General features: G+C 40.2%; 3 protein-coding genes across 4 annotated transcripts; 1 reads left to right on the top strand and 2 right to left on the bottom strand.

Moving 5' to 3' along the window:
* Position 1: 1 nt before the first annotated feature.
* Positions 2-7,597, top strand: nox1 (NADPH oxidase 1). Its single transcript, XM_088374601.1, has 13 exons — positions 2-165; positions 242-337; positions 432-542; positions 855-939; positions 1,437-1,582; positions 2,226-2,419; positions 2,501-2,624; positions 3,516-3,608; positions 3,688-3,929; positions 4,863-5,025; positions 5,587-5,733; positions 5,877-6,001; positions 6,091-7,597. The coding sequence occupies exons 1-13, from the start codon at positions 121-123 to the stop codon at positions 6,215-6,217; spliced, it is 1,698 nt and encodes a 565-aa protein (XP_088230727.1). The 5' UTR covers positions 2-120; the 3' UTR covers positions 6,218-7,597.
* cstf2 (cleavage stimulation factor, 3' pre-RNA, subunit 2) lies at positions 7,236-19,026 on the bottom strand. 2 transcript variants are annotated; one of them, XM_088374615.1, is made up of 14 exons: positions 18,872-19,026; positions 18,606-18,684; positions 17,861-18,030; positions 17,256-17,392; positions 16,802-16,921; positions 16,603-16,725; positions 16,095-16,200; positions 13,780-13,839; positions 10,485-10,584; positions 10,093-10,292; positions 9,495-9,619; positions 8,635-8,727; positions 8,222-8,372; positions 7,236-7,768 (listed from the first exon to the last, which is right to left on the bottom strand). In XM_088374615.1, exons 1-13 carry the CDS (start codon positions 18,960-18,962, stop codon positions 8,250-8,252), a joined length of 1,527 nt encoding a protein of 508 aa, XP_088230741.1. In that variant the 5' UTR covers positions 18,963-19,026; the 3' UTR covers positions 7,236-7,768; positions 8,222-8,249. The 2 variants fall into 2 exon arrangements, with proteins under 2 accessions (XP_088230741.1, XP_088230748.1); XM_088374622.1 differs by lacking the exon at positions 13,780-13,839.
* Positions 19,027-20,193: 1,167 nt separating this feature from the next.
* Positions 20,194-21,989, bottom strand: LOC148404247 (uncharacterized). The gene is made up of 5 exons (XM_088395814.1): positions 21,745-21,989; positions 20,625-21,392; positions 20,436-20,550; positions 20,314-20,325; positions 20,194-20,233 (listed from the first exon to the last, which is right to left on the bottom strand). The coding sequence occupies exons 2-5, from the start codon at positions 21,046-21,048 to the stop codon at positions 20,194-20,196; spliced, it is 591 nt and encodes a 196-aa protein (XP_088251940.1). The 5' UTR covers positions 21,049-21,392; positions 21,745-21,989.
* Between the last annotated feature and the right edge of the window lie 859 nt (positions 21,990-22,848).

Raw genomic sequence — 22,848 nt, 5'->3', positions numbered from 1 at the left:
TTTCTGTGTGAGTGTTTTACTTCCTTGTATTTCGGATCACTGGCACTTGGGGGAGGAGCCTGCAGCCTTTAAAAGTCGAGCGGTGTCACGTCTGATGTGATCCCACTGCAGGTGTTCAACATGGCCAACTGGATTATTAACAATGGCGTTACTTGTGTCACACTGGTGAGCTCCTTCATATTTGCACTACAAATGACATAAATGAGCATGTTTGACCAGTTTGGGTTTTTTTTTGTTGCAGGTGGTGTGGATGGGCATCAACTTATTCCTCTTTGTCTGGTTTTATCTTTTCTATGACTTGGGAGATCAGTTCTTTTACACGCGCCATCTCTTAGGGGTGAGAACTTCCCAAAGAAATTGTAATTCCTCATATTCTCCCAAGTCCCTGAGAGTTTGTCTCATGACGTTTTATTTTTTGTGGGTCACCGCAGTCGGCTTTGGCCTGGGCCAGGGCCCCCGCTGCCGTGCTCAACTTCAACTGTCTGCTGATCCTCCTTCCTGTGTGTCGTAACCTGCTGTCCCTCATACGTGGCTCCCTCGTGGTAAGATGCACATCTTATATACCAGTTGTTTTGTTTGTTGAGCCCTATAGATGCCACTCTCTGTTCGTCATAGGGCTAGCAAAAGTGCCACCTAGAGGAATAAAAAAAAAAATACAACTGGTTCATGAAGCAAATTTGAAGCTTCATTTTCTAGTCACAAATTTTTAATGTGTGTCATCCATCACTCATGCTTGCCCTAAAATTAGGGTTGGACATTCAATTTTATGATTGAAGTTTTGTGATTATTTCATTGCTGTACATTATTCATTTTAAAGCTAAAATGAAATATTTGGTTTCTTTTTTCTCATTCAGTGTTGCAGTCGTAGCTTGAGGAAGCAGCTGGACAAAAATCTTGACTTCCACAAGTTGGTGGCTTACACAATTGCTCTGATGACAGGTGAGCTTGTCGGGCAGGTAAAAACCCAAGATGTATTGATAACAGATGATTAGGTTATGGGAAACGGGACTTAGTGTGTCATCGGGTCATCAGGCGTGTCCATTATCTCTTTTGCTTTATCAAGGAAGTGCACAACTGATGAAGGACTGATATTTTAGGAAGTATAAATCGTAAAAAGCTGTATGCAAATGAGTTTATAACTGATTCATTTTTTTTAGCTCTAAAAATGATGAAATCTGATAATATGAGTCCTATTACACAGTGATGGTCGGACAGGACAGAGGTGAATGACCATTTAAAATATTGACCCAAGGTGATTCTACTCATCAAGCGTGACTGCTCAAATGCTTTTAACCTGATGATGTACGTATTACATAATCAAACTTGTGGTCATACACTGCAAAAAACTGGGCTTAATACTTGGTACCTCAAAACAAGTGTGTGCTGTTGTTTGTCATAATCGAACCATCTGGCTTCTCTGTGTGGTGCCCCGACAGCCGTTCACATCATCGCTCATCTTCTGAACGTAGAGTGGTACAACAACAGTAGACAAGGCGTTTACGACGAGCTCAGCACGGCGCTGTCCAATCTGGAAGACTCCAGAAACACCACCTACCTCAACCCCATTCGCATAAGAAGCCTCGTGAGTCACACTCTACATTGCTTTTTGCATTAGTTTTTTTTAATAATGATTAGATTCTTTTCTTGCTGAGTGGTTTAAGGGTCTAAATATGTTTTCGTGGCCGGTACAGCAAATTAACGAAAACGAGATTCAGAAAAGTGTGAAATTAAAATTAGGTGTGTTCATGCGTAAAATCGAATTTAAAATAATGACATGTAAAATATTTTTAAATTCAATGTTTTTAAATAAAGAAATAAAATAAAATAAATACTATTTGGTATTTTCTTGAATTTGTACTAAATATTATTTAAACTAAACAATAAAAATCCAGATAAATAGTCGATTATATATTGGTGATTTTTTTTATTGTTTATGTATTAAGTTTAAATCTTCAAAATAAAAACGTCATATTTTAAATATAAACACCCATGCTTAAAATAAATAAATACTGACATAAAATGCATTTTTAATTATCTTGTACTGTGTGTAATTGTATGATTATTTATTTGTATTTATTTATACATTATACATTTATATATTTTTTCAAAATATGTTGTGAACAATTTATTTGTTTGGGAGCCAAATAAGAAACATATATATATATATATATATTGCTGTTGGCTCGTTTACGGGCGTTCCTAATGAAGTTGTGTTTGTGTGTCAGGATCTACAGCAAATTCCCACTTATTTTGTGTTCACCACCATTGCCGGCATCACGGGGGTCATCATCACCCTGGCCCTCATCCTCATCATCACCTCTTCCATGGAGGTCATCCGCCGCAGCTACTTTGAGGTCTTCTGGTACACGCACCACCTCTTCATCATCTTCTTCGCCGGCCTTGTCATTCATGGTGCCGGGTAGGTGAACACCCGCTGTGCCCTCCCTTCTTCTCTATCTTCTGTCTCGTTTGCCAATAACTCTTTGTGTGTCCTCTTCAGGCGCATTGTCAGGAGTCAGCAAGACAGCCCACCGCACAACTTTACCATTTGCAAAGACCGCAGCGCCGATTGGGGGCGAATTCCCGAGTGCCCAGTACCACAGTTTGCAGGGGGCTTTCCGCAGGTTGGTCTCTTGATTTGGAGAACTTTGTGAGAACAGTGTGAGGGGTGACTGTCTAATGAACTACACTCACAACATGTTAGGGATGAAGCAGCTGAACTTTATAGGGTCAGTCAGAGACACTTTAAATTTTGCTCAGCAGACTCCCATTTGTCAAGATGTTGAATGGCTTCACTTATTTGTAGCCACTGCTAAGGTGACGCGTCGATGATTAATCACTACATTGGTGGTATGTTTTCCAGTTGTCAAATTGCTCCAAATACAAACTTGTTCACTGACTGTATTTTTTTCCTTTGACTTACAAGTGTAAACTTGAGACGTGATGTGGCAGTGACAATAAGCAGCAATTAGGCAAATTGTGTACAATCTATCAAAAAAGACGTTTCAAGCTGTAATGCTACTCCCGGTTTGTTCAAACTCAATCTAAAAATAGGATTGCACGTTGTGTATAAAACCACCAGTGGTTGTTTGCCTTAAGAAAGGCCGCTTAGCTTACTGCTAACTAAAATGCAAAACACCATTGGCATGCTAATAGTTAGCATCGATAGTAGAAGCAACATATCGTTGAACACGAACGGTGGTGCGACTCCGATTGACAGAAAATATAAGGAGGGGTGCACAGCAACAACATTTTGCGGAGGTGTTTGTGAAGTGCTATTTTTTTTCCCCAAGCCACCAACCTCATGGATGAACTTAGACTAGCTGCACATCTGGACAAGATTCATCATTAATAAAAGTAGAAAAGACATTTTCATATAACTGAATAACGTTTTGATTTTCTTACCCAATTATTTTTTATTTCCTAATTACATTGGCATAGCAGGGATATACAATGGCAGCTTATTAAAGCAATTTAAAACAATATAATAACAATGCTCCTCTTATTTCCCCCAGACATGGATGTGGGTGATCGGGCCAATGATCCTGTACCTGTGTGAGAGGCTGTTGCGTTTAGTCCGATACTTGCAGACAGTCCGATACCGAAAGGTAATGCTTGAAGTTTCCACCGAGCAATTTTGGTCCAGCTCACCTTTTATTGTTCTTTTTTTTTTTTTTTTTTACCTAGATCGTAATGCATCCGTCGAAGGTGCTGGAGTTGCAGCTAGTCAAGAGCGGCTTCAAAATGGACGTGGGCCAGTACGTGTTCCTCAACTGCCCGGCCATCTCTCAGCTGGAGTGGCATCCGTTCACCATGACCTCGGCCCCCGAGGAGGACTTCTTCAGCGTGCATATCCGTTCGGCCGGAGACTGGACCGAAAAACTCATCAGCATCATGCAGCAGCTGCCCGAGGGCGGGCAAGGGCCCAAGTCAGTTCATTTCAAATGTTTTGTGCCAGTGCTAACTGAGCCTCCAACTAGTTACTAATGTGGAGAAATGCAATTTGTGCTAATGCTGCATTGCATCAGCCGTATTTATCTTACTACCGAGAGAAAGAGTTGTTCACGTTAATTGATATTTTGTCCAAGCCAATTTTATTTGAACAGTAGTCTCAAATATTGTGTCTGATTGCTGAAATGAGCAAATTCCGGCTCAAAATATTTACCCATACCGAGACAATTAATTGTGTTAGTGCTGAGAGACAAGCGTTATTGCAAATCAAAAATGATTGTGATTATGTGAATGCGAGGCAAGAATTTAGCATTCGACTGTATTACTATTTTGTGTCTAAAATCTTTAGTTTGTAAATACTGAAATATAAGCATTCACAAGATGAGATAATACTGACAAATGAGATTGCTATTGTGTTTACTTTGCAGTGGTGTGGAACCTTCACTGCATCCTACAAGGAACTGTCTAAAATGTAGCATAATTAGAGGGTCAAAATTCAGTGCTCCCGAGATACGAGTTGAATATATTCTGTGACCGTGCTTGTAAATCAAAACGTGTCACAAATAATTTTTCCTTCTTGAAATAAATGTGACTACAAATTATTTGTGCCGCCCTGCTACCAAAAACAATTTACTTTTTAACAAAGAGAATAGCACTTGATTGTATTGTACTTTAGAATTAGAATGTGTGGGCAGAGTAATTCACAGTGTTGTACGATAAATTGAATTGCAGCGTTAAATCATGATGCACAAACTGTTTAATTCTTCACATTTTAGTGTTATCACAACTTGAAAAGTGTGGTCACGAGTATCTCAAGGCACCATTTAGTAGTAGCGGCATTTATTGGCTTTGTAGGGCGAAATTGGATCTTGACATTGGCGCGTTTTTTTTTTTTTTGTTGCCCCTATCAGAATGGGTGTGGACGGGCCCTTCGGTACGGCCAGTGAGGACGTGTTCGACTACGAGGTGGCCATGCTGGTGGGCGCGGGAATCGGCGTCACCCCCTTCGCTTCCATCCTCAAGTCCATCTGGTACAAATTCAAGGAGTCCAACCCAGTTCTGCGCACGCGAAAGGTAACTCACAACCACAACACAATGTTGCTCGTTTTTGCTTTTTTGTCGTTATGCAGAATGACATCTTTTGTCTGCGCTTTGATTTTGAAACGGAATGTTTTGACACGTCTGAATCGTGGCTGCTTTCAACAGAGGTAAAAAAGAAAGAAAACATTCTGTCAAATGTCAAACTCCATTTAAATTATTTGCCCACAACCCTGCTACATGAGGCATTGAGATATCAGATTAATGGCATTTCCATTCTTCTCAAGATGATTTGCAATATGACTGTTTTGACTTACGAGCGTGGTCACAGAACAAATTAAGGTGTATCTCAAGGCACATACATTGTCCATGTTTAGATTTAGTTCTCCATGTTTTGAATGCTGACAATACATATCACACAAATCTATCATTGCCTGTTGATCCTTTTTTGTTCAGGCTGAGTTGCTTAGTCCCATGCTGACATTTTCATTTGTCTAAATGAAGCAAAGTGCCCACATGAGCACACCTTGGTCCTCATTAAGTCATTACAACAAGCGCCTCATTGTTGTTTATTCCTCCCTTACTTCCTGGTTACAGATCTACTTTTATTGGCTGTGCCGAGAGACAAATGCCTTCGAGTGGTTTGCTGACCTGCTACAGCACCAAGAGACGGAGATGGAGGAGAGGGGCATTGGAGATTTTCTCACCTACAAGCTCTTTCTGACCGGATGGGATCAGAGTCATGTATGTGCTTGTCAAAGTGAAAACTGTTTGTGCCTGTGGATGATTTTTATTTGCACTTTGAAGCCATCAATTGAACTAAAGTCAGCCCACTCTAGTGGAATATTATCTTGCGTGCTCATGTAATCTCTTTCTGTTTCCACAAGGCCAATCACGCCATGGTGCACTTTGACGAGGAGACCGACGTGGTCACTGGACTCCGACAGAAAACTCACTATGGAAGACCCAACTGGGATAAGGAGTTTGAACAAGTCCGCAAAGAGAACCCCTCGTAAGACATTCATTTATCTTGGCCCTCTGAATCACCAAACAAAATCATGCATTGCCTACAATGTTCCGTCTTTTGCGTTTCATCTTCAGGGCCGTGGTGGGAACATTTTTGTGTGGCCCGTTGGCTTTGGCCAAGGTCTTGGCAAAGAAATGCGCCAAATACTCAGACGTGGACCCGCGCAAGACAAAGTTCTATTTCAACAAGGAGAACTTTTAAGATGGAGAAAAACAGAAGCAGCGATTTCCTTGAAGCAAGACCTGTTGGGGAATGTTGCTCATTGCTAATTAAGGCAGACTCACCCACGTGTCGAAAGCACACACGCAAAAAAAACCCAACAACCTTTCATGACAATGCTGGGCATGTTGCTCCACTGGTCTATTCTCTCTTTACCACTTGGTTTTGATTGTTTATGTAAATATACTTAAAGAACAGGGTTTTCTTTATCAAATGAGCGCGCGTTTCTTACAAAAGTCAGAAAATTGTGTGTGAAGTCAAAGCCAGAAGTTGCAGTTTTAGTTGTAATAGTAACAGGATAAAGTCACCCTGTTGCAAGCAATAAAAATAGTCAACATTTTAAAACAACATAACCATGTCATCAGGGAAAGGTCTTCATTTTTAATGTAATACAATTGTACTTGAGAAAAACAATCAGAATTTTAAGACGAGAATGTTTTAAATGATAAATTCTTTACTATTACGAAAAAAGTAGTATTTCTAAAATATAATGAGGCAGGTGTCAAATTATTGGGAAAATCTAAATTTAAAAGATAGGAGGGAAAAAAAGTTGGATATTTAAAACAATAGTCACAATATTCCGTAAAAGATGATTAGTATAGTCCCAATTTTACAAGAAAGGTCCATTTAAAAAGTATAACAACTTAAGAAGATACACTGAGAAAGTTGTCATTTAAAGAGGAGTCAGAATATTACATATCAGTGGCAATTTAAAAAATAGTGCTATTTAAAATAAAAAAGTATTGAAAATGATATACAATCAGAAAAAAGTCAAATAAAACAGTCGCAATATTACTAGGGGGAAAAAAGCAATTTTATAGAGTAGTTCCCAAAAAAACAAACGTAACGCTAACACAAAAAATATATTTTGGCTGTGCCGCTTCATTGAACAGTAAAATAACAACCTCTAATGAATTGCCCCAAAAGCCGTTTGGGGGCCTGAGCTTTGTGCGCTTTCACACCAGAATTTGAAGTAGTTACTTTTTGATTGTGTCATGGATGTTGCATCAAAGTACAATACCTCTGTATCTTTTGCCAAATTTTCTACTTTAGCATTTTGTCATATGTTCAATGTCATGTAAAGGTAAACTTAGGCACTTTGTTTTTGTAAATATGAAGAGCACTGATTTCTAATAAGTTTTTAATTCATGATTGGACACTGGTGGTTCCTGCCAGATAAAACCAATGATTCACTGTTGCGTGCTGTCAAATGAGTTTTGTACAGTTCTGAGACGGAAGTAGTGCACCGGGAAAAAGAAGGCATCATATGGCATGCGGTTAATGATCTACTGAAGTCAAGAACTCAAGTTCTATTATTGTGTCTTTATGCTTCTGTTAAATAAAGAAGTGCTCATGTTTTAAGTAGCTTTGTTTTATTGATGAAAAGTTGGGGGGAAAACAAAGGATGATGTGCTAATATTTGTGGTCACACATTTTGGGCTGGACGTCATCAAAAAAACAAAAGACATGAGAAAAACTTTAACTATACAACCATCTAAACTAATGAGACAGGTGGAGGTCAGACTCCAAGTTCTAAAAGAAGAAGAAAGTCAAAACATTATAATAGATCATTAAACACAGAAAAATACAGAAGTGTGAAGACGCCAATGTGGAGTAAACATTTTTCTGAGACTGGCAAATTTGTACTTTGTACAATCCTTGTACATGCAAGAGCTTTTGCTTTAAGCACTTGGCCTACATGAAACCAATATGTTCAAAAATAAAGTAAAATTATTTATTCGTATGGATTTATTATGGCTGCAACACATGATACTTGTTCGGCATTTCCCCCCATAACGCATTAGGAAAAAAACATGCTGAACGAAAATTATGCAATGCGGTCACAAAAAAACATCAAATTATGAATAAACAATTTTAAGTTATTTTTTGAACATATTGGTATATTGTGGGCAAAATACTGATAACACAATAAAATGTTGTCAGTGAATATAGCACGCATATCAAGGTGCCAGGTGCAGCGCTTACCTGCCCCCTTACGCACCGCAGATGGCAATCAAGGGGCGCCGGTGGTTTTCTGGATCTGTTCTTTGAGGATGAGGATGCTCTGCCTCTGTTCGGGGGGGAGCATGGCGATCTGTTCCGGCGTCAGCTGGAGAACTTGCATGATCAAGGCAGCCTGAAAATGGGGGCGCAAAGCAGATCTATAACAATATGGCAGCACAATGCGCTCGATAGGCAAGTGCTTTTAAAACTTGGAAAAGCTCCACGCCAGCTTTCCAGTTTCTATATTAGTATGACCTAAGAAAAAGAAGATGGAAGAATAACACACGAGTGTAAATTACAGGGAACAACTGTTTCTTTGAGCCAGTGGCGGACTAGCAACACTACCACCTGGGACTCATTTTGCGCCCGCAAGATCACCCCAATGTAACGCCCACCTTCTCCTGGTCTTGTGTGGAAACTTGGTTTTGAGCCGGACTGAAGCCGCCACCTCCTGCTCCCGAAGGAGGAACTCCCGAAATTACGGGACCCTGTGGAGACAACCAAGGTAGACATTTGCAGTGTTGATCAGCCGTGTAATGATTAGCCAGGCTGGACAGACGGCTCATTGGGGAGGTCAACTAACCACATGAAACACGAATTACCTTGTTCGTGGCACTATCAACCACAGTACAATCCAAGCATGCAACAACCCGCATACATATACTGCGTACGATTTAGATAACGTTCGTGCTATTTGACTGTTGACGCTTGACCGCCAAGGAGCATTGATGATTTCTTGCGCCTGTGATAAGCAACATTTTTCACAGCCCTGTTGGTTCAGCGATGTTGAACAGTCGGCTTTGGTACGGACGGACGGATGGATGGATGGAGGAGCTGAAGATGAGGAGAGAGGAGCATCGTGTACCTACAACTGTAGTTGGTGTTTGAAACTGAAGCGGCTATAAATGTGGCCTTAGTCTCTGTATTCGTCAATGAACGCTACAGACGATTATTTACTTTTCAACTCTTGCTTGCAATCCTCACAATGGTTTTGGGATGTGCTGGAGCCTATCCCAGCTGTCTAATGGCCGTGGGTGGTACAATTGATGAATAACTATTTTTCTAATATTATAAAACAAAATAGGACAGTGTCATTATAATTGTTGGCTGGCTGGACATGTTCAGTGTTCATGTCATGTTATCTCAATGAGCTAACAATTTAGACTGAGCCTTAAAGCTGATCACAATACAAGATGACTTTAGTAGGGAACCACACAAAAAAGAAGCAAAAGGACAGAAAGGAACAGACGCTTACCGGCCGTGCCGGCAGGGGTGCGTTGGGGCCCATGTTGTGGGGGATGGGGCCTTGCATTGCTCCCGCCATGGGAACTCTCTGGCCTGCCACGGGGCCGCGGGCGTCCATCGCTCTGGGATCGCGGCCTATCCGAATTTGCCGAAACACAAAAACACATAATGAATGCAAATAATGCTGTGCGACCAAACAAGCCATTATTGGCAGGCTTTTGTAACAGACTTTGAATGCTACTACTTAGGTGTGAACACAAGATACGAGCAATAAATGGGTTTCCTTATGTGTAGTGTGAAAAGTTTTATTTAGCCAAAAGCAATGCCATCCTCATGCAGCATTTAGATGTCATCTATGTTGAAGTAAGTTGAGAAGTTTTATTAAAAGGTAGGACAATCTATGCCAAGTATTGTGCAAAACTTGAGATTCCTTTCTTCTTATTAATTTTCAATATACTATGTGTGGGGGAGGAAAAGGTATTTGTCCTAAAGGATTGTTATGAGCGGACTTTTGAGGGAATAAATCCCTTCAATCCATTTAGCAGTAAGGCTTTTGCAAGTAATGAGCTGTGAATACTCTCAAATGCAACACAGACACTTCGGCTGACCTCTGGCTTCCATCGGCAGTCCTCGCTGCTCCATCATCGGAGGCCCTCTAGGGTCACCCATCATATTGCGTGGTTCGCCCATTGGCGGCCCTCTCATGTCTATCGGTGGCCCTCGCATATCCGGCGGTGGTCCGCCTCCCATTGGGCCCATGTGCACCGGAGGTGGGGCATGGGGCGGAGGCGCTCCCATGTAGCCTCGGCTAAATGTGTGATAAGTGTTGATACTGATGAAAAAAAACTGCGAAAAAAAACTGGAAGTCTGATCAGTGAAAGACTCAGGGTGAGCAACTCATACAAACTACAGTAGAACCTCAGATCTCAACGCAAATTCGTTCCAGAAGGATTGTTGAGGAGCTCACTGTACTGCTTGCCTATCGCGCCTGCATACTCACTTGGGGTCAATGGTGTCGCCTGTGACCGACAGCAGGCTGCCTCCTCGCGGATCATTGGGTCCGTCACCCAGAAGGCCTCTGGGGGGGATGCCGCCTCCTCCTTGGGAAGAAAACAACCACATGAAAAATAAGCATAAAAAACATGACGACACTGGCTGGACAACAGGAGTCACCACCACGTAAAAAAAAAAAAAACTGCGTGGATAAGCAATGTTATATTGAGTTCATACAGCACTCGTAAGACAAGCTGGTGCTGGCAAGCCTAAATGAATATAGAATTAGATAAATAAAATAAATACATTTTGAAAGGCTCAGTTCTTGAAAAAACCCTAAGACTTGTCATTTGTTTTTAAAAGGACCATTTACTTGATGTGGAAAAGCAGACTTTCCAGACTTGCATACACAAAAATGTTTATTTCTTCAACTTTAATTTGCTCCGTAGTTGAAACGAGAACTAAAGATCCAGGTAAATCACATGTAACAATGTAGGGCTGTTTGATTCGTCGTTTTGATTGATCAATTCATGCTTGTTGAGTTTTGAAAAAATGGTTTATTTTATAGCTAGTTTTTGGTGACTTTTGCAATTTATAGCATACGTCGGCTGACGTGTGCTGCTTGCACTAACAAACAGATGTGAACAGAGTGGAGAGAATTGACCAAAAGCAGTCAGCCTTGCCAAATTAGCGACTTTTGCGTTTGTTTTATTTACCAACTTATAGGAACATTTTTTAAGTGACTAACGACCGGTTCTTACTAAGAAAGACAAAATGAACTGAATCATTTTTTAATTGTTTTCTGTATAACAAGAGAGGACCCTGGTGGAAGGCAATCATTGAGTCAAGCGCGTCGAAGACGCCCAAAAACAAAGCAAAGGCAGTCATGTTGCAAAGATTGGACTTGAGGTGTGTTTCCAAGCCGCAAATATTTTGTCTAGGTCGTCTTGCCTCACCTGTTTGACTCCAGATGAGAAAAGAGCTCGCGAGACTAGTTATGGGTGCAAAAATATGAACCAGCAGAAGAGCCATTCAGTTTGAGTGTTCATTTCATAGGTAAATTGTTCACTTTTTTAAAAATGTTATTTTATTTAGACAAGGATATTATGTTACAGCGTGCAAGCTCTGCATTGCCATTTCCTTTTAGCAAGATGGCCGGTCATATCTTGTGTAGCATGGCGTAAAGGTTCAGATATGGAAATTATGTTCTCATTACCGTAAATTATGGACTATAAACCGCACCCGAATATAAGCCGCACCAGCTAAAATTAGGAGAAAATCCTCTTTTGGTCATACATAAGCCGCACTAGTCTATAACCCGCAGGTATTTTAATGTTTAATTGCCATATAAAAGAGAATAGGCACAAAATCATGAAAAATGCATAAATAAGCCGCACTGGACTATAAACCAAAGGTTTCAAACCTTGTGCAAAAAGTAGCGGCTTATAGTCCAGAGAATCCGGTAATAATATGTTTGTTGTGTTGATGTGGCCTCGACAAACTGTAGGAACAAGCCGGAGCACTGTCTGCTATGAGCTGAAACGACTTTCGCGTCGCTTAAGGTCCAAAAACTACAACCAATCTCCACCAGAATTCATATGCACATTCCACTTAAACCTATAAATATAATTTTAAAAGTTATTAGCACAATAGTTATGATTTTCCGAGGTGTTTTATACCTCGTTGTCGTTAACTTGGCAGCACTTGTGACCGCACGACACAAAAGTCATTTACTTCCATATTTACTCAAATGACCTATATTCTTATGCGTTGAAATATGCTAACCTGTGTTTTCAAGCAAGGCCGTCATATTGTTTAAAAACTCTAAAGGGCTCGATTGCACAAAAACAGTGCGTGCATTCATCAATTGTGACAAACTGATATGTCAATAGAGACTTTAGTGGTCATTCCAAATCACTGGAAGTCAAAGCGAAATAGAGCGTAACAAAACAAGTTTGGCTTTTTTGTTTTCAGCAGAGCAGTGCATTTTCCAACTTATCCAGAAACCAGGCATCAGTCACCATGACGGATAGGTTAAAACCAAAGAGAGGGGAGGAACAATTGGGCTTGGAAAAAGCACAGCAAGCAACCTGATGTCACAACACACACAAATGAAGAAAGAGCTCAATTATGGTTGAAACACATTATTGGGTGATGGAACATTGCTGCTAGAGGTATGCACGCAAATGTGAAACGATGGGTGTGTCGGTGCTTATTTGTTTTGTAAGATTAATTACATCTTTACTGGCATGAATGCAATAACCAGAAGCAAGCTGTCAAGAATGTGGTCGCACATTGAGATGGCTTTCAACAATAAAAGCTCACCTGTTTGTAACAAGTTTAAGGGGTACGTTTGCAACCTTGATAAACCCCAAAAATACTTCCAAATTCAAAAACGCACTCCTGGATTTGATGAATCCAGCAATGGAAGGAAGTCATTGTATTTTGGCACAAAAATTTGAGGAAAAGTGCAGATTTGGAAATTATGTTAATTTCTCAAAACAATAATGTCAGACCGAGGTTGATTCCTAGCCGAGTGTTTCACGTAATATGTGTAGGTGAAATGGAGCTGGGTCTGTAAATTTATTCTACTGTTGATACAAGTTTGGAGAAGAGCTGAAGGTTGTTGCCATGAGCAATTTTGCACTCTGATCCTGTATGTGCTGCCAACAAGTAATACTAAGTACAATACTTGAGGGATATTCACATAAAAACAAAAATCTTTTCATTGATCTATATGAAACCAATTAACACAGTAATCAGATTAATGTTATGTGTACGGAATATAAATTAAGCAGCAAAATCCACCCATTTTTATCCATCCACCCGTTTTTAATCCATCACAGGGGGCCATTTTGCCACTAGATGTCAACTGAAAATGGCATCACAGTAACTCTGGGATTATCTTACATTCATCACACAACCAAACCTAGAAAATAGGTGAACCATGACCATCGCAACCTACCAAATTAATGTAACAATTTCACACATACAGTATATTTAACTTGTTTAAGTCAATAATTAATGTCATATTGGTGAATAATTGGTAATAATTTGCTTTCAGAGTACTACGGAAATTTGATAATATTTACTGTTGAGGCTGAAATTCTTTTCATTTGTAAAATCTCTCTGGTTCAACTCTCAGAAATAATTACTGTTGAATTTGATAATTAGTTCATTGTCAATTAATCAATTAATTGTTACACCTCAAAATAAATACACAAAAAAAGTTTTGTGCACTGTTGAGCAATTTCCACTCCAAACCTGACTGCTGTACTGACTGAGGGAAGGGGTGGTGATACCTTGAGGCCGCTCGATAGCAGCTTGTGCAGATGATCCTGTGGGGGAATGCTGGAGGTTTCCTGAGCCAGCGTTAAAGATGGAAAAGAACAGGAGACAAGACTCAAGAGAGCAAAGCGGCACTTTAAAAGCAGTGAGGAAGCGTGCAAAGGATGTGATGAATTCCATGTGATGAAAGAGGGTAGGTTACGTGACAAGATGTGGCGTTATTATTAAAGGCTGTGGCACCCCCTGGGGATCTCAGTGAAGAATGACATGTGCAAAGCATGGACAAGATGGGTAACGGTAGAGCGCCATACTTTCCCAAAACAGTTTTAAAATGACAAAATAAACAAACAAATAGATAAATACTGGACCCCAAATTCCCCCAATGTATATTAATATTGGACATGATGGTGAGACTTAGAGAGCTGAATAATTTTTTAGGCGGTATTTTGTTTAAAAAAGAGGGAGAACCACTGATATATGGAATATTCTACGGAATAGTCATTCCATGTTTTTCCTAAATAACAAGGGCTGGGTAAGCACCGAATGACAATTATCCGTCCGATATTAGCCTTATATCAAGATAAGCGGGAGGACTGAACGATTATAGAAGAAAAATATCACAAAAATTATGATCATGATTTAGACCATGATTATTTAAACCAAGGGTGTCAAACTCATTTGTGTTGCGGGGCGCATCATAGTCATAGTTTCCTTCAGAGGGCCATTACGACTGTCAACACCTTATAATATATACAGTATAGGCCTCAGACCAAAATGATGAATAACAAATTTTGAAATCATAGTTTCAATTTCAATTGTTTTACTAGTATAAACAAGTAAAACAATGAAAAGGATGAATAGTAATACAAATAGCTAGCAATTGAATGTCTTTTTTTTCTCAAAGTGAATACAATTTGTAATTTTAGTATTGACACGTAGTCCATTCCCAATTTGTCGTTGCGGGCCACATAAAAAGATGTGGCGGGCCATAACTGGCCCCCGGGCCTTGAGTTTGACACGTGTGATTTAAACGATCATTCATTGATTTAAAAAAAAAAAAAAAAAAAAAAAAAAAAAAAAAAAAAGCTTAACATTTTTTTTCTTTTGGTCAGGTACAAAATGACATGATGTGAAATTCAAAGACTCTTTCCATTCCGCTACATTAATACCCTTGATGCCTTGCATCTTAGCACACATTCAAACGGTGATTTAACATCTCCCTCACTTCTTTATCTAATTTATATTGTTTTTTCACAAGTCTTAGGACTTACTGGTCTAAAGTGGGATCTCAGTATTTACTTGTATTTCATGGTATGTCATGTGGGAATGTGTGTTGGTATGAGAAAAAAAAAATAATCTGTGCATTCTTGAATTTGAAAATATGGAAAATTCCTTGAATCTTGTAAAACTCAATTTTATGACAATAAATACAACTATAATACATACATCTATTTTCGATACCGCTCGATACGGGGGTCGCGGACGTGCTGGAGCTTATTTCAGTGGTCATCAGGCAGTAGGCAGGGGACACCCTGAACAGGTTGCCAGCCAATCGCAGGGGACACAGAGACAACCATCCGCACACACACCTACGGGGAATTTAGAGTGCTCAATCGTCCTACGAAAGCATGTTTTGGGGATGTGGGAGGAAACTGGAGTGCCCAGAGAAAAGCCACACGGGTACGGGAAGAACATGCAAACTCCACACAAGGAGGGCCGGAGGTGGAATCAAACCTTCACCCTTCTAACAGTGAGGCAGACGTGCTAACCAGTGCCCACCCTGCCGCTCTATAATATAATAACTATAAATAAAATAAATTTGAGCAAACATTAAAACTCAAGGAGTTGTAAATTTAATTTGGCACTTTTGTTAATTTATTAAAAATTAATCCTAAAATAGAGTAAGCTGTTTAAATTATCTATTGCAAAACGATTATTCTGCCTTTTGTCAGAAATAAACAAATTGGCATTTTTTCATAATGATCTATTATTGGTTTAACAGAAAGTTTATGTATCAAAGTCACTAGTAATATCTCAAGAGTTAGTACTCATATGGTGATTGGTGTAAAGAAAAAAAAAGTGGCAGCAAACATCCCTTATAAATAACCATAGTGACACTAAAGTCTTTTTTTTTTTTTTTTTTAAATCTGATTTTTGGTTGATTTTAAAATGATCTCAATCACAGTTAAATGGACATTTTCTCTGTATGCAATGGAGGTGTCACGTCACTTAAGATGATATGACATTAAGTGAGCGACGGCTGGAAAGCATGTGGCCCAAATTAAGGGAACAAGCTCAGTGTGAAATACACGATTCTTCGGCTCAGTACCTGGAGGGGCACTGGGACCCGGGGCTGGCACTGGTCCAGGTCCAGGCACAACACCCATGTTGGGAGGCTGCATCATGGGAGGTGCTCCATTGACATGCATCCCTGCCTGATCATGTGATAAGGAGAAATGTAAAATAAAATGAATTGCCAAATAGAGGTGGTAAGTGGCCAAATAACTTGCATTATAAAAAAACATTTCTAGCCCTAAGATCGGACATATTGATAATAAGCACCCCTCATTTCGCCTAGAAATCTAGTTAGTTATTCCTACTCTTTACCTGTGCAGTGATGTATTGATGATTAATCTAGTCTTTAGCATATGGGTAGTACTGGAATTTACAAACTCACTTAACATTCGATTGAACGATTTAGAATTCATTTAACTCCGTTGTAACCATTTCAAGTTTTCAAGACTAAGTGTAAATGAAGACAAAATGAGCATTGGGGGACACAGATGTGGAACATTTCAATAGAATAGAGTGCAGGTGTTCACGTTGGCTTCGCTTACCACAGGCTGCTGCTGCTGTGGGGCTGCCATGTTGGGCAGGGCAGGTGGATTGACCGGAGCGGCTCCTCCCCCTTGTGCACTTGAGATGAGCGGCTGGGGTGTGCTTTGGCGGTGAAGCATTTTCTGTCAAAGTGGCACATTTATTAATACTTCCACAGACAAGTAACTTGGGAAGACTTGTGGATGGTTGGACAATCACCAAGGCAATCTCCGGATCCACAATGCGCATGACCACTTGTGCCTGTAACAGGGCATAGGCCAGCTGAGGGTTCTGCAGCAGCATGTTCCTCGCCTCCTGAGGACTGTTTTGGACACATAGCTACACAGAGAGAAAACACATTTTTATGACACCATATGGACTACAGGTTATAAAGCTGCAATTCCCAACCTTCATTGAGCTTCAAAACGTTTTCAAACGGATTTCGGTGACTAGTGAAAACGGCCTCAATGACTATTTTTTCCAAACTCTTTAGAAGGTACCGCTGAGTGCCTTTTTCAGGGGGTTGTGTTCAGGACCAATAAAATACAAATCTTGCTTGCAAAACTGTTATGTTTTTACATATTGAGGTTCCCAAAAAAGGCAAATTGGAGAGCAGAGGTTATGAATTTTCATTCAAGCTTAATAATAGCAAAGCAGACAAAAAGAAACCCACCTTCATCTGTTTCATAAGTTCAAACATCTGTTCTGGTGGCAGACTGGCCACAGCTCGGCTAATGGACTCAGGAGCCTCCTCTGGTGCCACGCTGTCCCCAAATGGTGATTCAATGACAGGAGCTCCCGTTCCCAAACCTGCACCCATACATATTGACACTATTACCTCACAGCATAACGTTATAGAACTACCTAACGTGGGTGGGAATTTTAACAGAGGTGGGCGTTCCGTCAGAGTCAAAGTGACGAAAGGTCCATCAATTGGTCACTGACAAATGCATATTTTGCAGACGAAAATGGGCAAAATGACAATTGTTAGCAAAGTTTAAAAAAAGAAAAGAAAAAAGACGGACAACGTATTGACAGAAATAGATTTTTGTTTGTTAGCGTAATCATCACTAGACGAGTCAAGGAGTCTCAGGCACTCACTATTGGGAAAGTTGACGATTGATGAACCAAATAGTAATGGTGGACTGATGATTATCATTTGGCTTGGAATAAATGACAAACTGACAACAATGGACGGGTGCCCAGGCAGTTGTTGAATGTTACTGACGGACGGGCAAACGTAAGTAAAATGCCTCCTCAGAATTTTTAAATACATACTTTTAAGCTCTTCCTTGTTTTTCTCACTGGCTGCGTTGTCAACACGTAAGGCGCGTCCGTTGAACTCTCTGCCATTGAGGTTGCGCATGGCACTGAGCGCAGTCTCCTGGTCCTGGTACTCACAAAAGCCATAACCCTTTGGTTTTCCCGTCTCCCTGTCATACACTAACCTGAAAGCAAAAGCAGTGATGACAATCAGCACTAACATGCTCATATTAAAGCAGATATATTTTGGAATATTATCCTTTTTAAGTTTTTATACAAATGCACTGGTATGTTCCCATTTGGGTTTAATTCACACTGAACACATTCATAACTCAAAATACTCCTATCATTTCACAGGGAAACTTTTGTTCTAAAAGAAACTGATGGAATTTTTATGTTAACGAGGAAAAATAGCATTCTATTATACTGCACATCAGTGCAATAATTAATTGGAATTAATGTAGTCGTGTTTGTTTTGAACTTGACTTTTGGCTTACACCTGTAAAGCAGCAACTTAAAAAACTGTTAAAAGTTCTATGAATGGGGAGAAAACTAAATAAAACCAGAATAAATATTGGGTTCTGATGGTGTTAGGTATAAACATGGGAGCTGTTATTAATATTGGAGGGAAAGCATATAACATCTCCTTTATTCACTGTTGTGCTTTATTTATGAAAAGGCTATATAAACAGTGTATATACTAAAAAAAAAGATTAGATAAACAAAGCCTAAAAGAAACGAATGAATGAACGATACTCACCTGAAGCTAACAACAAGTCCGACTTCAGAGAAGATGTCTTTTAACTGTTCTTCGGTTGCTTCATAAGGAATGTTTCCCACTAAAACACACATATATACATGTTATTACTTTGACAACGTAAGCGACTCTTTTTTTCAGCGTAAAAAAGGACACGAGCTTGTGTTAGCTAGCTAGCTAAGACAGACCTTCACGAACGTAAAAATATGTAGGTTTTTTGTTTTATTTTTTTCAAAAGAGCAAAATTCAGGAGAGGAAAAAAGACTTACCAAACACCGAGCGTAATGAACGGTCGACGGCTGGGTCTCTGTTTGCAGCCGCGGCAGCAGCGGCGGCTGCAGCGGCGGCAAGATTTGCCATTTTGGAAGGGGACGAAGATCAATGCAACACCCGGAAGTTTCAACGGATTGTTTCCGGTTTCTGGTCCGTCGAAATTTGGCAATACAGTAATCCCTCGTTTTTCGCTGGGGTTACGTTCCCGAAAATAACCCGTGATAGGCCAGGCCCCAGGTTCAGGTTAGTGATTTATTTGGTTAGTTTATTTATCATAGTTTGTCGTACTATTGCAATGATTTAGATCGTAGTTTAGCGAGACTATGCCTAAACCTTTCCCCTCTTAAAAGCAAGTCAATGCCGTTTTCAAATATTAGTGAGAGGAGGAGCAAAAGTCTGGTAAAAGAGGTGGAGTACCCGTTTAACGCTGCACTCATTCAAAGTCACATTTACTACAGTGTAGAATAAGAAGAATGGGCACTAAGTGGACAAAAATAATAATTGCACCTCACGTGTACATTTTAGATTAGTGGAGTATGTGCCCTGTGATTGGCTGGCGACCAGATCAGGCTGTACACCGCCTACTGCCCTGATACTGGGATAGGCTCCAGCATGCCGGCGTCACTCATGAAGATAAGCGGCTCGGAAGACGAATGAATGAATGAATGACACAAAAGTTTTTTTTTTTTCAAGAGGTAAATTACCCTTCAGTGTGATCAAGGGCTTCCTGTGATGGAAGCTGCATTGGGGGGGGAACTGCCACTGTTTTATCTTGTGGAATGCAATAACACACCACCTGACCTTGTACATTAATGCAGGCTCCAACACAGCAGACTGGCGTTATTAAACAAGACAGATTCATATATGAGCTGAATCAAAATTCAAGGCAAGCTAAAGCTTTTCCTTGGGCATGCAATTTGGTTGGCAGTATGTGTCACGGATCGGATGGAGCAGGGCAGCCATATGCAGCTTGGACCAGGGTTTACTCAGCAAAAGAAACTAATAGACTCGGCAAACTGACATGACTTAATGAAATAACAAAAGGACTAACCGACAGGGACGCGAAACAAAGGACGTGAAGACATTAAGACAACAGGAACCAAAAGACATCAAGACGACAACACACACAATGCTCCGACAGGGCGTGAGGGGCAGACAGGACTTATATACACGACAGGTAACAAGAGGCAGGTAAGAAAAATCAAACCAATCGTGGGCACACAGGAGGGGAGGGGCGAGTACACAGACAGGAACCATGACAACAGACACGTAGCGGAACAGCTGGGGACGAGACGTGACAGTATGAGCAAGTAATGCTCTAAACATCTGTTTTGGCTCTCTCAAACGCAGTGCGACTCCTGGAAAGGTGGAAATGTCCAATTAGCATAGGGAAAATAAAAAAATCATATTAAAATCCACCACCACAAGAGCAACATACCTTTTCTCTGTGCTGTTGGGGTAAAATAAAGGACACATGAGTCGTATTCAAAATATATAGTGCAACACCTGGTGACGGGCAAAAAAAAAAATTCAAAATCCCCCTTTGTGGGAGGAACTCACTTGCTAGCCAGATGGACTTTGGGAGTAATACCGAATTCGCCAAAGAGAGTGACAAAGACATTTGCATCTGTGCCTGCTCCTCTCTCATCGCCCGTGACGGTCACCACTTCATATACTGAGAAAGTGAACAGACAATAAATGTGTGCCTTTTACAATGTGTGATTCAAAAACTGGATGTCGAGAACATACCTTTCTTTTTGTGGTACTCATCTTCATAGTTCTCCACCATTTCTGCCTGGTAATTCCGAAGCTCACACTCATAGATTTCCACGTAATTTTCCACCTTCTTCTTTTTGCCTTTTGTCTTCTTGTTGTCCTCATCGCTGTTCATGGATCCTTTCTTCTTCTTGTCCTTTTTCTTCTTCTTCCCATCCTCCTCATCATGTTCTTCCTCTTTCTCAGAGTCCTTTTTGGATTTTTTATCCTTGGAGCCCATCTTGTCTTTGGAAGGCCGACTTGATGCTTTCTTAGTGGTCGCGATCACATCTGGAAGATTGCCCGCTCTCTTGTTGTCTTCATCATCTGTGCTCTGCGACTGATCACTGAGATCATCCTTTCTCGCTGCTTTACTTTTCTTTTTCTTAGCTTTGTCTTCAACTTGTTCTTTTGCCATGTTGCATGTTACATCAGTTGATGTGTCAGAGCGAAAGCCTTCCTCACTGTCCTTCTGCTGCTTTTTCTTCTTCCTCCGATCTCCAGACTTCCCTTCTGACTTTTCCTCTTGGTCTTCAGAAGCAGATCCTCAGTGTCTTCGTCATCCACATCTTTGGTTTCCTCCCCCACTCTCTGCTTTGTTTTTTTCTTCTTTGTGGGCATCTTTAATTTATGTACTACCCTGAAACCGATTCCTGTGTCTTGCGGTGAAACTTGATGAAACTGACCTGTGAATGCACATGAGTGACCCAAATGTCTGCAAGTCTGACTGGAGGTTCCTGGCCTTCGCTGTGCTGGCGGAAACTGGGGAAGACCAGTCACCGTAAAAAACATGGTGTTACCTCATTAAAAATGATCATCTTTAATGAAATGACATGACTGAGGTGGGAGCAGCCAACACCTTAAGTGTCAAGAGAAAATATCCACAATTAGATCTGGGGTAATTCATCCAAAAAAATAATAATGTGTACTGATTGAAAGGTGAAAATTACGATTATAGTAGTGTTGGCTCGTGAGTGAACGATTCGTTCAAAAGACCGAATATTTTCAGTGAACTTTTTTCAGTTCATATGACTTCAACCAGTAGGTGTCAGTAATTCCCATTAAAGCTGGTGCCACCTCGCCGTAAAACAAAACGAAGAAGAAAATGACGTACCTTCCTGTTCACGAACGAGTCGTGAATAGCATTTCCCCTTCACCGACGAACGAATCTGCTTTGCATTTCCAGTTCATCGCGAGAACGGATCAACTGCCTTCCCGTGCATCAACGGATCAGTCAGTGAACGTGTTGCGTCTCCTGGCGTGAACTATGTAAGCCAAAATGTAGATTTACGATTTGCGAAGGAAAGAAAGAACCACTCACTGAAACACCACTTCTTTTATGCGCGTTTTCTCCAAGCTAACGGCTAACTTTATTGCATGAAGGGATGCGCCGTTATGCAACAACGGGGAGATGATGCTTCTATTTAGGTAATCTTGATTTTATAACACTTATAGTAGTTTTTAAATAACGTGTATGCATATATACGCCTAAATATTGTTATCCAATATATCTACTGCAATCCAATATATCTACTGCAATTTTACATTGGATTGCTGGTTTGAAATTTACTTTTAATATTATTATTTTTTGTTTTAAATAAACATTTATGTTAAAACTTGTCTGGTGTTTTATTCCTTGTTTTTATGTTCGCCAATTAAAACATACATATCAAACATTTGGTTAAGTGCTTCATACGCCAAAAGTCCCAATGATCGTGAGCAGCAGGGGGGTGGGCCCCATTTCAACCCCTTACACTGAGTGCCAAGCAGGGAAGAAATGGGTATCATTGTTATAGTCACTGGTATGACTCGGTGGGGGTTTGAACCCACCACCTCCCAATCTCAGGGCGGACACTCTCCTCTCCGGCCACTGAGCTGGTGAACATTTGTGTCGTAGTATAACACTTATAGTCGTTTTTAAATAACGTGTATACCTTTATACGCCTACATATTGTTATCCAATATATCTACTGCAATTTCACATTAGATTGCTGGTTTAAAATTTGCTTTTAATTAAAATTTAATTAAAACTTGTCTGGTGTTTTATTCCTTGTTTCTTTATTCGCCAATTAAAACACAAAAATCAGCTTAATCATGCTTTATATGACAATATGTGTAGGTACACCTTCAATAGGTACACTACACAAGGTTTAAAAAAAAGAATAAATGAATAAAGCACATTAAGATAATTTCCCATACCTGGGATCAAACCAAATTC

The sequence above is a fragment of the Syngnathus floridae genome, chromosome 1 (assembly GCF_059516105.1).
Source record: "Syngnathus floridae isolate MCC-2025c chromosome 1, RoL_Sflo_1.0, whole genome shotgun sequence".
Lineage (NCBI taxonomy): Eukaryota > Metazoa > Chordata > Actinopteri > Syngnathiformes > Syngnathidae > Syngnathus > Syngnathus floridae.
Note: the sequence above shows the minus strand (reverse complement) of the source record. Positions and strands in the feature narration are given on the sequence as shown.